This window comes from Melopsittacus undulatus, chromosome 5, assembly GCF_012275295.1.
Source record: "Melopsittacus undulatus isolate bMelUnd1 chromosome 5, bMelUnd1.mat.Z, whole genome shotgun sequence".
In the NCBI taxonomy this organism is placed as follows: Eukaryota; Metazoa; Chordata; class Aves; order Psittaciformes; family Psittaculidae; genus Melopsittacus; species Melopsittacus undulatus.
Window position 1 is genome coordinate 52439951 of NC_047531.1, and position 15612 is coordinate 52455562.

At 41.2% G+C, this 15612-nt stretch overlaps 1 protein-coding gene across 2 annotated transcripts; it reads right to left on the reverse strand.

Moving 5' to 3' along the window:
- Nucleotides 1-8642: 8642 nt before the first annotated feature.
- Nucleotides 8643-13523, reverse strand: MRPS33 (mitochondrial ribosomal protein S33). 2 transcript variants are annotated; one of them, XM_005151740.3, is made up of 3 exons: nt 13444-13523; nt 10869-11127; nt 8643-9139 (listed from the first exon to the last, which is right to left on the reverse strand). In XM_005151740.3, exons 2-3 carry the CDS (start codon nt 11081-11083, stop codon nt 9034-9036), a joined length of 321 nt encoding a protein of 106 aa, XP_005151797.1. In that variant the 5' UTR covers nt 11084-11127; nt 13444-13523; the 3' UTR covers nt 8643-9033. The 2 variants fall into 2 exon arrangements, with proteins under 2 accessions (XP_005151797.1, XP_033919254.1); XM_034063363.1 differs by having other exon boundaries at nt 13411-13477.
- Nucleotides 13524-15612: the final 2089 nt, after the last annotated feature.

Sequence of the window (15612 nt, forward strand, 5' to 3'; positions counted from 1 at the left end):
TTAACATTTGAGAAGATTAGTCAAGACAAGATATTTTAGCATCCCTTGTCTTTTCTTTAACACATTCAGCTTGTTTGGATATCTGATTTCTGAGTCCTTTGTGTTGGATAGTGATAAGCTGATCAGCTTTAAAGACTGTATAGTTTTAAGTTTCTCACATTATTAGTCCAGTGTGAACAGTCATATAACTCAAACCCATCCCATTTAGGCACAAAAAACTGCTAATGAGATTTAGTGAGTTCCAAGAAAGGACAGGGTTAGGGTTAGTACCTCAAACAAATTATTTTGCTGTTCAGAAAATGACTGTTCATTTATGTTGAAGGATCTTAGGATTTTTTCTTCGTAATATCCAGCCTAGCTGAGTTTCCCCTGGACTGAATACCTGCTGTAATTTGATTCCCCAGCACTTTACAGACAGGTTTTCCCAAACACTTTCCAGATGCTGTACACCTCTGATCTAATAAGTGTTTTGATAGGAACTGCACCCTTCAGTTTCTAACCTCTTCACTGAGCAGGAAAAGTCCATTAGGGTTGGTATTGGCCTGGAGTAAGAAACCTTAGAGAGTCCAAAAAGGCTAAATCAGTAATATGTATCCAAAACAGAAACTGCAGGTTTGACATGGACCAGAGAGAACATGGTGACTGATCACAGTTACTCAGAGCAAAACTTCACGTTGCTGGAGTTTAAAGAGTTATTCTTCCTCAGTGTTATGTCAAACAGGATGGATGACCTTTTTAGATAAATGCTTATATTGTAAAATACACATCTGATGTATTTAAACAGAGGTATCTTTTGCTGACAGAGTCAGTATCACAGTTAATAATCCATCCTTGTCTTTTAATCCTCACTACCACCAGAACAACACAAGCCTCACAGACAGCCTCTCCTATCAAGGCAAGCTGCCTGCTAACTGTGTGGGAATTGAGACAGTCTCATAACCATGCTGCTATATTCTCATTGCTCCTGCGAGTATACGCTTGGCCAAAGGCAAAATTTCTGGTGTAGTGGTCAACGACCTCTTGATGCTGTGGATTGCTTGAAGCTTGCAGTTATGCTAGAGGCCCTTGGATGTGGTTATTCCATTTTAATATAATATGACTTCTCTCTACAGAAGACACATTTGTTTTGGTAAATGGACACAATTTCTGTTACCCCCCTCTAGGGGAATTCTTCAAAGTTCCAGCTTAGATCTTTGGTTTATCTTATTTTAAGTAGTTAGCATGGCTAGTCAATACCCTACTATCTGTCCTCAGAGAGCATTAATGTTTATTAATAAACTTGATGATGCTATCAAACAACTTGAGTTTGAAAATATAGAGACACATCACATTGTTGGCTGTAATTGGTGTCAGGCAACAGAGCAGTATTTTGGCAAACAAAATGCACAGCATATAAGCAGAATGACTAAGTGCAAAAGCAGAAAAATAAAGAGGCTGCAGTGTTAGTTTCTGGTTGTTAGTAACAACTCTGGCATTCCCTATCCTCATTAGTACTTTTTGGTTTATGTTGTTCATTGAGGAAGCATTTGTGATGTTTAGAGCTTGTGAACAGTGCTTACTTGCACATCAGTTGCACCAAATCGACCCAGGACAGATAGCCAAGAAATAACACATGCTGCCTCACATGCAGCCTGCCGATCAGTCACTTCACATCCACTCAAGCAAGAAATGTCATCTTTCTAGGTGGCATCTGCACTGCCTCATTCATGAGCTCCTCTCTCATATAAATGTGTCAGTTTGGACGATCCAGCTAAATACTGCTTTAGGTTGGAGTCTTCATGTAAACGCTCCTATGCCTACAAACCGAACATAATGCTAAGATCATCGGTCATATCTCTCCTACATAAATAAAATGCCAGCATAAGCTCTGACATCTTAGAAATAATTTTCTTAATTAAAAAAATATGTAATAAGCTTCTCTGTTAACTAGCCAGCTCACAATACCCTTGCACCTTTTAGATCATCTCTGTTATTGCCTGCTGATCCTTCAGAAATACTCAGAGCAGCAGCTGGGTGCTGCCTGTCACACACAGACTCCTTCCCATGCACATATAGAAATTAAAAATGTGGTACCTTGTCCAAAATAGTTGCTGGTTGTAAATAAGATGGCATCAACCAGATGCACAGCACACCTCAACTGTACCACTCCAATCTCTCAGTAGGTGAGGGTTTCCTTAAGCTCTCTTCTCTGCAGAAACCAACTCATGGTACTCAGACAGCCTAATATGATTCTGATCAACACTGAATATCACTGGGGAAGCAGCTATTGCATGCATACATATGACAGTCTCTAGAGAAATGTTTCGTCAGTCCTGTCCTGAAGAGACCATCATTAGTCAAAGGCTTAAAGGGATTACAACCCTGTATGCTTGGCATAGGATTTACCTAGCTGTTATGCAGAGGTAAGTCCCATTGATACCAGTTGCAGATGCTCAATATTCACTCAGCTTCTAAAGTTAGACCACTTCTGTGTGTGCTTGAATCTGGAATCACATTTGAGACATCCAGTTTTGAAAGCTGGGGACCAAGGGACCCCATTCATTTTTATCCAGGCAAAACTGTAATGGAAACTAAGGAATGTGATGCATTTGCAATTACGTATTTGCATCAACACACCATTGTGTGTGGCAGCAGAATGGATTTTAGACTTTCTGGACCTCAGGTGGTTTTTGCTCCTAATACCATTAAAAGCCTATTTACTGAAACAGCCCATAAAGCAAACATCAGACCCACAGAAACAACAACTGAAGTGGGAGAGACCCTCTGAACTCCATGAAATATTTACAAAAAGCTTTAGGAGCCCTGGGATGAAGTAAAGTACTTTCAAGCATAGACAGAAAACCTAATGGATATAAAAATCCCTTTTTAGCTCTTGGTGAGATTTGTTTTCACAGACCTAGGTACGACATGAGGTCACCCAGTCTGTCTCCTCCTCTTCCAGCAGAGAAGTGGTCCCAGTGCTATGTTTTATAGCATTTGGCTCAGCCTGTTTCTGCCTGACTCAGACAACAGAAGCCAAACGCACTTCTTGGGAACCTTCTCAGTTTTTCTAAATATTTCACTTTGGGGAATTTCCCCCAGTATTCTACTCAGAACAATTCAACACAGTATGTATAGAGACACTTGGATGTCATGGTTGTTATCCTGTTCATTTCATGTTTATCCCCTTGGACAGCCCTAAGTAATTCTTCAGCCAGTGTGGTGGTGATGTCCTTCTAACATCTGTCTACAGTCCATGGTCCTCACCATTTGGGCATGCTATAGTTGTGCTCTGCTGTGACTGAGCCTTCACAAGCAAATTCTTTCAGATGTTTTCATGTCTGTTCCTTTCTTTCTGTACTAAAGACATATTATTACAGCTTAAGAAAAGGACAAGGAGAAGTGAGGAGGAGAAGGAAGGGAAAAGATGAAAATGCCTTTCTCATGCTACCCCAGCTCTGCAGACACAGAAAAATACATTCTAAATATTTGGCTCACACAAATCACTTAAGTTTTACCTCCAGGATTTATGATACATGTTTTATTTTCATGTCTGCTTCCTTTTATATACTTAATAGATTATTTTAAAAAATAAAATAGACTCTTTGAGGTTTCCACTGTTTGGACAGTTTAGAGAAATGATGCTGCCCTTAGAAGAGGTTAAACAGGAGGAGTTTCTGCCCTCACACATCTTAGCATCAAGATGACTAACAGAGAATGTCCCATTGAAGGATTTTGTTTCCAAGATCTACTCCCAAAGGACTGTACCAAAAGTGTCACAATCAAACAGTTACAGAGAAGAACTGAGTCTAAAGGAATTGGAGATCCCCACAGCATTTGTTTGCTTTGCATTTGTGTTCATTTGTTATCCTTTGTGCTTTAAGTTAAAGAAAAAAAAAGCATACAAAACACAGTCATTCCCTTATCAAAGCTGCCTTTCAGGTTATGAAGCTTTTCCAAAACATACGGACTTGATTGATGTTTTTTTAAAATGATCCTAAAATGGCCTTCAAGCTCAAAGTGGTAGAGGAATATGTACACAGATACTTTAAAATCTCAAAGATATTCACAGTTTAAGAAGTATATGTGATATTTTACATTATTTTTACTTTCTGACCAATGATTTTTGCAGCATTTGAAATCTCTAACATCTAATGCAGAACAGCAAACAGAGTAACTTACCACAATTTATTTTATGTATTAAAAATATCATCAACTGTTGTGTACAATCATCTCTCTGAAATGAAGCTCTGAAATACACAGAGGTACAAGTCCTACCATAACCAGACTAAGCTGCTCTTTACACAAGGTTCTCCTGGGGTAAGTTCTCATCCTAGAAGCAGCTTACTCTCATGATGCTATTCGCCAAATGACCATTATTTTAATTTTACTCTTGAGGAAACACATGCAAATAAGACAAAACATTTGTCTAAAACCATAGAGTCACTCAGTTGCATTTCACTGACCTGGATAAACTCAGCACATTGTTTTAATAAGTAGAATGAACTCTTTCTACCTCAGGAGAAACTTCTTTCAAGTTAATACTTTCCTAAGCAGAGCACATATTGTAACACACTGGTACCTTTGCCAGAAAGCAAGACTGCTTTTGTGGTTTTTTTTTTCCCTTTCACCATTACAGTCTGGTCATATGCAAGTGGACTTCTGTCTGTCTGCAGGACTTTCAATAGTAACAGGTTCTTGCAATAGCTGCACTCCCTATAGGATATATACAGCAACAGGGGCAGCCTATTTACAAAATAACTTGTGATTATCAAGGCAGTACTCAGCAGCTATGACTGTATTATACCAGAGTACAATGAAAGACAGACATAGTTAAAGCATTGTAAAATAAGGAAGCAGTAGCTCTTAATAAAGCTGTTCAGGATTGGGAAGAAATTAGGGTCAAACTCTCATTTCCTTGGAGATCAGCTAAATAGGTTTATTCTAATGAAGAACTGAAATAGCCATCTAAACATCTGCTGAGGACAGTCAGCTCATACACTCAGGAAAAGAGTGAATTTCCTAACAAAACACAGCAGAATTTGGTGAAAAGAATCATAGTAAGGGAAAAGCCAGAAATAAAACTCTAATTGAACTTGATTATTTGTACATAAAATGGATATGCCACTATACCAACAGCTGTATAAAGCATAAGCATTTCCATCCTTACCCCTCAGAATACAGCTGAAACAATCCTTCTGCTCCTAAATACACATACTACATTAATACCCAGCATGATGCTTCAGGGTTGAGTTCCAATTTGTCTAGGCCCTAAAAAACATGTGGTCTTCTTCAGGCAATATCTGTTCCTAAATGACAGAGCATAGGTTAGAAGTGAGATAGGAAAGTGCCTATTTCTGTTGCAGCTAGAGAGGAGAAGGCTGTATTTTCTGCAACAATTATGCTAACACAGCAAGCAATGGCTTATCCTAATACTAGGATATACTCCAGTAATGGCTGAATCATCATTATTTTATGGTGAAGCCTCAGGGAGGGAAACCCACCATTTTTTAGAAGATCTAGTTCTAGTAAACAAGTACCACAGAAGAAAGATCATGAAAAAACATTCAGCAGCATAACCTTTCTTATACTGCTCTTCAAAAAAGTTATACTTTTTCAGTCTGTTCACTTGGCTTTTGTAAACACTGCAGGGAAAAGATAAAAATCAACCATTTGCTCCAATAGTCTCACATGTATTTACTTCACAGGCACTTCCATCGGTTCTGTCCCTTTTTGAATAGGCTGTTGTGTCTTCCCAAGTATGTTCCCAGCATAGTGCTTTGATTCTAGAGCAGGTTTGCTCTGTCAGGTTGCAAAGTGGATCATTCTAGAGGACTAGCCAAACAAGCCTTTTGCTTTCCTGTTCATGACAGGAACTTCTCAAAATCCATAAATAGATAGGTGGCTTGGAGTAGACAAGGAAGAACAGATTCAATCTCCAAACCTAATTATCTAATATTACACTCCCGAGTCCATATCTGTGTCTTGCAAGGTGCACACTAAGGTACAGATTACCTGTAGTGTTCATTGCTGCATCCCTCCATAGGCTCTATAGATGTTCCATCCTTAAGTAGGCTAAATGTGGATTCAGAAGCATAAGTGTGGCCTATCATGCTGTGTAAGTATTTCATAATCACACACACAAGGTTTAAGGCCATGCATACTTAATTTACTAGAGCAGGACCATAATTCACTTTTTGATGCATGCAGACTTTCTCTTGCATGTTTATACTATCAAGGCTTTAAGTGTTTCAAAGGAACAACAAAGAGAAAGATGCTGTTGAATTTTCTTTTTCAGTTGCAGGGAAGACATCTTCATTGATCTTTGGTTTAATTTTAGAAGACATTGAGTCCTTGTGGATATAGCTGCTGTAAGTACAATCACCAGCTGTCCAAAGCTGCTGCAGTAATTCTGCTGAAGAGGTTCAGACCTGGTCTTTTTCTCCATCAAAGAAAGCAGCTGAGCAACTTCACCCCTCAGCCATAGGCAGAAACACAGTGTCAGGCAGCAGTAACCTTCCTACTCAGGCAATTCTCTCTCTCATCTACGTGGGAGTACATGGCTCCATGCTGCTCTTCTTTCTGAAGAGGAATTCGAGGGAACCAGACTGCATCCCCATGGCTGCACACGTGTCCCAAGAGCCAAGTACTTCTCAGAGGGCCCATCACAGGATCTGTCCACTTCAGTACCAGACAGGGTACAGCCCATAGACAACTCACAGAAAACTAAAATGCCCATAGGCAAATCAAAGTTGAGCAAATGTTGTAAGTTACTAAAAGGGTTTTAAGTAAGAAACTTACCACTACAGTATAGATTAGATTCATATTTTACTAACTTCCATGGTGTTTTGTTGATTGTGATAAGAACACAGGTGCTTCAGCCACAACACTGCACATACCCTAAATTCAGCTTCTCTTTGAGCTTAGAAAACCAGGTAACACTTAGTAACAGTACTGATCAAGAACTACAAAGCTCACCAGAAACACCTTTAATACAGTCAGCACCTCTTCAGTTAGTAATCTCAGTGATGTACAGGGGTTGAGATGTTACAAATTTATGCAGATCTGCTGATTTCAATGATCAGACAGATCCCTTCAAATACATTTACATTTGAACAATCTTGGTTTAGTAATGTCAGGTTAGTACTGCTCCCTACTTCAGAATTCCTCTCTATGCAAAATCAAGCATACCCCAAGCTAACTGTGCAAATACTGTTTGCTGCAGTCACTCTGCATTTTTAATAGGTCTCCTTTACTACCTCAAGGAAGTTCCTCTAAGCTCACATGTTCTGGAAATTAAAAGATGCTGTTTCAGGGTACACACAGCAAGATGCACACGTGGCCAGGCAGAGCAGCACAGCTGCATTCTGTATTTTCTGTTCCCTGACAGGGACTGACAGTTAAGAGAGGTAGATGCATGCAGTCATTAATAATAGCCGCACTGAAGTGATAGCCACCCTAGTGACAAACCCATGTACTGAATACCAGTAAAACTGTTCATCACCTTATGAAGTATTTCATACACATCCTCCAAGCAAAATACATTAAAAATCCTTTTATTGCAGAAAATATATTATAATTAGTAGGGGGCTTTCAAACTGGAAAACAGGTTGAGCCTTTGTATTTCAGCCTCTTCAGTTTCAATATCTAAATACTCAGGATATCGTAAAGAGTGCTGTAGGCAGGCAATGGATCATGAAGTATTGTCCAGTGCAAAATACAGAATGAGAGATTCTAACTGTTGACAGGTATTAATCATTTAGCTTAAGTAAGTTTCAAATAGAATTAGTCACTTAGAGTCATAACACTGCGTGGTTTAGCATGCTGTTTGCTTATCTTTACTTGTTCAGCCTGAGTAGCTAGATTTGCTGAAGCCTCAGGCTGTAAGCCATGGACTTTCATCTAGGTACAGTTTTGGCTGGAATTTTGTTAGTAATTTTTCTAGTAGCTGGTACAGTGTTGTGTCTTTAGTATGGGAAGAATGTTGACAACACAGTGATGACTTAGTTGTAGCTAAGTAACATTTATCTGAGGTCTAGGGCATTTTTAGTGTCCTGCGATCTGCCAATGAGCACAAGAAGCACAAACCAGAAGGTAAGGAGACTGCAACCATGACCAGAAGCTGCAACTCAAAACAGGTAAGGTCCTGTCTGTGTGGACATGGAGAAAAGCATCCAATAAGAGGCTAGAAGACCCCAGACCAAAAATCACCATCAGACCAAAAAGGCACACAAAGAGCCTGTGAGGGACAGGTACATAGGTCATAAGAGTGTAACTGCCCAAGGATTTGTCAGGGTCCCTCTCCAGAAGCACCCAGCTCAAGCTATCCCCATTGCTGTACCACTCAATTGTTAGATTTTCTCCTAGAATCAAATGTTTGAGATTCTGCTGCAGGAAACCTCAGGCCCAGTGTGAAGGAGAGGGAGTGCACTGGAGTGTGTGTGTGAGCTAAGGGTCAAAAAGGGCAGCATCCATCAGCTCACTGAAATGGACTCCAGGCCCATCAGTTTTAACTCTCAGGTGGTGTCTTCAATGGTGTGTAAAGGCTCCAGCAGCAGCTTTTCCCCTAAGACCACCAGCAACTTGAAAAAAACTCCAAAACAATGAACACTAATGCAGCCTGCAGCGAAACTCCTTATAAAAAGCAAGGTGATGATCAGAAATAGAAGCAGGAAACCTTATTTATTTTGTCACCATATGCAAAACAGTGTTGATATTAATCCAAGAAAGTAAAACAGACAATGAAAAGCAAATTTTCCAGATCCAGAAAAACTGAAGTAGCTACAGGTGTTGGCAAGAAAAAGAACACTTTTTTCTTTTCACTATTGTTTTTAATACTTAGGTACGAGAGGGCTCTGACAAACCAACATGTTACCTTATCCGGTATATTTAATCTACAGAAATTCAAAGCCAATAAAACCAAAGACCCAAGTGCACTTCTGAGGTGGACTCCAGTATTTCACAATGTGTTTCTCGTGCCCACATGCAGCTCATATGCCAAGCCCTTTGTCCTCCAGCATTTACAGAGTAATTCATTATATTGTCCAAGTGGCACTATTTCTTCTTGAGAGCTCTCTTTCCTTCTCCCTTCTTTGGTTTTTCCTTCCCACGGAGCTTTTTCAATCGCCTCATCTCCTCCTTAAAGTCCTGATGCTCATCCCTAGATGGGGGAGGAAAGCAAAAGTTTATTTCTTGACATACCCAGATGTGAAAGGTTCTTTGAATTGTATTGTAGTGAAAAACAAAACCTCAAAGCTTTGTTTAATAGTGAAGTCCATACTGAAACTCACTGCAATATGTTCAAAGTTACTGCTAGCAGTAATTTTAGACTGAATAACATAAAAAATGTCTTCTGGTACTTTCACAACTAACAAGGTTGCCTTTTTTTAGTAACAAATGGTGTGTGCATATATATATTATTTCCATTGTGTTTGTTGATCCACTGCCTTTTAACTGAGCAGTAAATATAAAATCAGCAAAAGCCAAGAATGAGTATTTTCCCCTTTTTATCTAGCTCAGCAGTCTAGTAATAGCACATTGTGTTTCCGCACTAGATGCTACATTCGGGTCATTAGCTTCTAAGAAAACGGGCATGCTGAGCAGTAATTACAATGCATAACACTGATCTCAGGTGACTTCAAGAATGAGTTATGAAGAAAGAATCAGCTACTGGTACAATCTTAATAACAGAATAAAACAGGAAGGAGTATGAAGGGGCTGGAAGAGATAACGAATCCTCAATAATGCTCTAATAAACTATTTAATCTCTGTCCCTGTATTTTTCAGTGGGAAGATATTTTTCACAAGTCACAACTGCATCTTAATGGCCTAAGACTGCTGTGCTTCTATTTTTAACACAACTCTTCTAAAAAGGAGACAAAAAGCTTGAGAGTTATCATCAGGCCCTATTAGTCTGTAACTCTTCATTACATACTTCTGGCCAGCAAACAGATCCTCTACAAAGCTCTCTGTATACAGAGCAGCTAGAGAAGAAACCTGAGATTAGGAGAGGAACAAGAAAAGAAAACTAGCATGTCTTTGAGGCTTTCTGTGTCAACAGACAGCTACTGTAGAAAGTGTTTGCATGCCCACCTAAATCAAGAGCATCCTGGATGCAATCCCTGATGGCTACTATTATGACACTAGCAATAGGAATTAATCTGTTTTGACTTTACAAGGTTAGTAGCCTCACTTTTAAGAGATTATTTAAGGCTACCTGACTGAAGTCAACTGCATTTGACTCCTGCTGATGTTTTTTACCAGTGGAGTTTTTCCTACTTGAGACTGTGGAAATTCATTTACAGACAACTGGTTTGGATGAAGCTGGAATTAACAAGGCTATTTAAAACACATTTGAGTTTCATTTACCTTATTTTAAAGGCTAAAAAGCCCTTCCAGCCTAACTGACCTCCTTTCTCTTCTAGATTTCACTCATTAGCTGTTGAATGATTGAGGGAATATATGGTAAGACTGTCTTAGTGCAATTTTTGCATTAAGGTAACACCACCTCCTTGCAGCTCATTCATGTGCCATATTCTGAACTACAGACCCATTTCTTGTCTATGAGAATGCTCTCTTTCCTTCCCCACAATGCCAAAGCAACAACTATTTCTTATATCATTGGTTGCTCATGACTACACCTAAAGTCTTTCTCACCAAAGGTTCTACTTATGGTGAAAGTTACCTAGGCAGTTATCACTCATTTAACTCTCCTTGCCCTCAGTGCAACAATAAAGTGCAAATTTCCATATATATTTTTGAAGTAAACTTTTTTCTAAGACTTATCTTTCCTTGAAGAAAAAAAAAGAACTCCGAAACTGTAACTGAACTCACTCCCACCCCTCTCCCATCTCCAGTCCTGCTCCCATCCTTATAAGCACAGAGATTACCTGTAGAGGCCGAAGTAACGGAGTTTCTTCATGAGGGCGTAGTAGGTGTTATGAGGAGGATACCAGTTATAGACCTCCTCCCTCTTGGCCAGAGGCTGCTCACTGAATAACTTTACTACTTTCATAGATTTTGAGTCAGTAGGCCTGATAACTTCTCCGAATATCTGAGCACTCAGGCGGGCCATTCGAAGGGCGTAACTGGAAACATTGGACATCTCCCAAGGTAAAGCAGGCACACACAGACAGGAGAAGGACCTTCCTGCAAAAAGAATCACAAAAGATGTTTAACTCTTAAGATGGCTGAGTATTGCAGGCTATTCCAGAATTGAGACAAACAAAATTACTCATCATACACAGATCACGTGTCTGAAGTCTACATTCCTTGCATGAAATCAGTCTTAATTCTGACTACGTAATCCCACATATAAAGAATGTCCACACTAATTCAGGTACAACTACTGGACTAGCTGGGACACTATAAACAGTAATATGGATGGCTGGCTTATTAGCAGATCCCACTCAGCTTATTTAAGGCTACCTTTAAACTCCAGTCACAGGAACAATTACAGTGTGTACTCTGCCAAATATGGTGCCCACTGTGATGCCTCTGACTTCTACTCAGGCACAAGGTAAGAGACAGCTCAAACATACTGAGGGAGCAACCTGGAAGTTTTTCCTCATGAAAATGTCTCACCCTATTTAAAACACTGCATGAACATTGTTACAGTCCATTTAGCAAAAATGGCCTATTAACTGTAAAAAATAAATGTTTTGCCGTATGAATAGCACAGATCTTTCCCATCTTCGTTCCCTTCGCTTGATGGCTTCCATCAGCTTTGTCTCCATTCTCTTTCTGTGTCTCCTGATATCTGATCTTCTGAAGAAATGAAATAAATCATTTCCCTATGCTATTTTTTGCCAAGAAAATTCCCCATCAGCAGCTTCCCATTCTCTTTCAGCCATCTCCCACGTAAAGACACCTTTCAACAACAACAATCTGAGTACAAACCCATTGATATTAGGCCACCAGAAACAATATCTGCTTCCTCTTAAAGGAGTGTAGAGACGGGTTTTCTCTCAGCTTTCCTACCTCTCCCCATTTTTTCACTTCTTTGTATCTTTACTCTTTCTTTGCAGAACAGGATGCAATGAAGACAGGAGTCCCCTAATCCTGTATTTGAAGTTGTATGTTGCCTGTACTGTGCCTTTTTGAATAAATGATAAACATAAGTCTCCAGAGAAATCAAATGGGCTTTGTTCCAAGCACACTACACTGATGCTAAAAGTTTAAAATTCTTGTTTTAAGCACTATTGCACAGCTGATTCCAGAAGATTAGCATAAAAAAAAGTAAAAGAGCATGTACAAGACTACTCAACAGGGCTAAGTCAATTTTAGCATGATCACAAGGGGCCTGTTTAACAACACAAATCAGAAGTATTCATAACCCCACTTACATACATGTGCCCCCTGGATGTAGAATTGCCTACTTTTGATTCACTCCTGTTAGCAAAGGACTAGAAATAAAACAGGAACCCCCCCCCCAAGTATGAAAATAGTAATCTGACACAAAGAGAATAATGGGAAGAATAACAAAATGGAAATCAGTGTCAGACCTCAAGTTAATGTAGCAGGAATAGAGAGAAGATAGAAGCTCTTAAACGACTGCAGGACAGCACTGCAACTTGAGCACCTATTACATAGGGGAATGATCAGTCAGTCTTGCTAAACCATCCCTTTCAGAACAGCCAGTCCCAGTTCCTACACTCAAACTCCAAATTGTCCCCAATACCCTTCACCACATCATCACTCTGAAACTACCGCCAGACTCAACACAAAGCTTGCTTAACCTCTTCCAACTGCAGCTGTAAAGTCAAAATGCCTTTAGCTCCTAAACGATGCAAAGCAAGGGGCTGAGGGATCTGCTTTTCACTTCAGACTCGCTAAACCAATCTATACAGCCCAAGTCGAGGCTGGATAACTCCTTTAACGCTTGCCAGCCTAAAAACGTTTGAAAGGAAAAGGCAAAGGCTACGAACTCCTAAGAGCCAGAGCTATCCAAAGCCTCTTGGTTCTATGAGAATGTACCAGAACATTTGTGTTATCATCCCTTACAGAAACCGTATTATCAGGATCACCTACCGGTAATGCACACGGTGCTGCTTCTCCACCAGCCCCCCTCTCCCTATTGCTACCCAAAGCCTTGCTTTCCCATCCTGGGCTGGGTTTTCACTTCCCAATTTGCTGGCTTGCCTGGCTAGGGGGTGTACCAGGCCAGGCAGGGTCCCACACAGCCCTCCAGCCAACCCCGCCGCCTCCAGCTGCACGGCCCGGCTCCCTTCCGGGAGGACAAGCGTGGAAAGCCAGCCGCGATCTGCAACCGCACTTCAAGGCAACCGCCGGCAGCGGCTCCCGGGTGACAGAGGCCTGCGATACCCGCCCGGCAGCCCCCCTGTCCCCAGAACACGGCGCAGGCTGGGCCGATCCCCCAGGACCTGGCGCTGAACCCATCTCCCCCCTGTGCTGTCTGCTCCCGGGCAGCACCTCACAACCCTCCCCCGCAGCCCCCGCGCTAACCCGCGGGCGGTGCGGCACAGCGAGGCGGCACAGCTGCGAGCAGGACGTCCGCTGCGGCGCATGCGCAATGGCCTCCCCGCTGAGGCGTCGCGGCGGGTGACGTCGGGCTCCGTGAGGCGGGGCGGTCGTTGAGGGTGTTCGTTAACCCGGTTCGCCAGGGTCTGCAGATACCTGGGTACACGACAGTGTCGGTATTACGTTTGTAAGCCAAATGTGTAATGGCATCAAGGTATGAAAATTGGGTTTGGCTGGCTGGGTGTCTTTCTAGAAGAGCTGACTGGCATTAAATAACACTCCTTAGTCCTTGCTTGATTTTCCCTCACCTTTTCCATATTTGCCTTGGATCAGCCTAGTGGCTTAGGCACCCTCCTCACTTCTCTTTGCCTTTTTGAAATAAGTGTGATCTGTCATTTCCCTCATTCCAAGATTTAATAAAAATTAACATTCCTGTGTTATCTTTAGCCAGTTCTCCAAAGATTACTACACAAAGGTTCTCTAGATAGCCTAATTCTTAAGTGTTTCATATCATACAATCACGGAATAGTTTGGGTTGGAAGAAACCTCAGAGTTCATCCAGTTCCAACACCCTGCCATGGGCAGGGACACCTTCCACTAGACCAGGTTGCTCCAAGCCCCTGTGTCCAACCTGGCCTTGAGCACTGCCAGGGATGGGGCAGCCACAGCTTCTCTGGGCAACCTGTGCCAGGGCCTCAGCACCCTCACAGGGAAGAACTTCCTGATGTTTAATCTGCATCTCCCGTTTTTCAGTTTAAAGCTATTACCCCTTGTGCTGTCATTACATGTCTTTGTTAAACGCCCCTCTCCGTATTTCTTGTTGGCCCCTTTGAGTACTGGAAGCTGCTCTAAGGCCTCCTCGGAGCCTTCTCTTCTCCAGGCTGAACAAGCCCAACTCTTTCAGCCTGTCTCCATAGCAGAGGTGCTCCAGCCCTCAGATCATCTTCGTGGACTTCTCTGGACTCGCTCCAACAGGTCCATGTTCTTACTGTGGTGGGTGCCCCAGAGATGGACACAGGACTGCAGGTGGGATCTCATGAGAACAGAGTAGAGGGCAGGATCACCTCCCTCGACCTGCTGGACACACTCGTGTTGGTGCAGCCCAGGTTGGTTTTGTGGACTGCAAGAGCACACCACTGTGTTATATTGAGCTTTGCCATGTTATATTGAGCTTAATACTTGTTCTAGTAGGTTTTGTTTATCATCTCCGTTACTCGCGAATGGACTGAAAAGTGCTACTTTTTTTTTATTAGATAATAAAGTGCCTCTTCCTTAATCTTTCTAAGGACAGAAGAAAGTTTTTACCACTTTTGCCAGTTCTGTGCTATTTTAACATGTCTATCTAGTCATATACCTCAGCATTACTGTACTCCCCATGTTACTGTCTGTAGTTCATCACTCATGCATTTTCTCTAGCCTGAATTTTTTGCATACTCCAGAACATTTTTTTTTCCTATGGTTTTGCCTTTCCGCAGTGTTCTATGCCAGGCTTTTAACTTCTGAGTGTTTCTGTCACCCTGCTGCTGACCCAGAATTGTCCGTCAGCCAAAATTGGCCATTTTGTTAATTAAGCAATCACCATGACTTTCAGACTATGGAGTAACATTATAAAAATTCAAAGTTACATTTCTATCTCTATTTTTGAATCATAGTTTCCTCATAATTCCTCTTATCTTGATGGAGATAGTCTTTCTGAAGCAACTCTGTGTGTGTAGGAGAATATTTCCCCAGCTGGGATTGTTCTTTTTTACTCATTATAATCAAACTGTGATTGCTGGCTCTTAAGCAACCACTGTGGGTTTGTCCCATAATTAAAATTTTAAACATTAGGAGTTCCAAAATATTTTTTCCATACAGACTGGAATAACTTCTCTCATAGAAAATAAGTTTTAGAAAAATCTAAGAGCCATGGCTGCTGAATATCTGGGGAGTTTCCTCACACAGCTCCAAACTGAGGACACTTTTTGTGCGCTGGAGGAGTAAGCTATCCCACTCCGTAGCCATCTCTACTCCATTCCATCCTTCTTCAGTGGGGTTAACTGGGCCAAGTTACTGTCTCTGCATTTCTGAAATAATGGTGGTGGTTTATTACATGCCATTACCTTCTTATATCTTCAATTTTATTTGTTTAAAAGGATTATGGGAAAATATTTT

Excerpts from the sequence above, each read along its gene's own strand:
- MRPS33 (XM_005151740.3), bottom strand. The coding sequence starts at position 11,083 with ATGTCCAATGTTTCCAGTTACGCCCTTCGAATGGCCCGCCTGAGTGCT. Across the intron at positions 9,140-10,868 it reads CGTTACTTCGGCCTCTACAG|GGATGAGCATCAGGACTTTA; the intron begins GTAATCTCTGTG and ends TCCCCCATCTAG.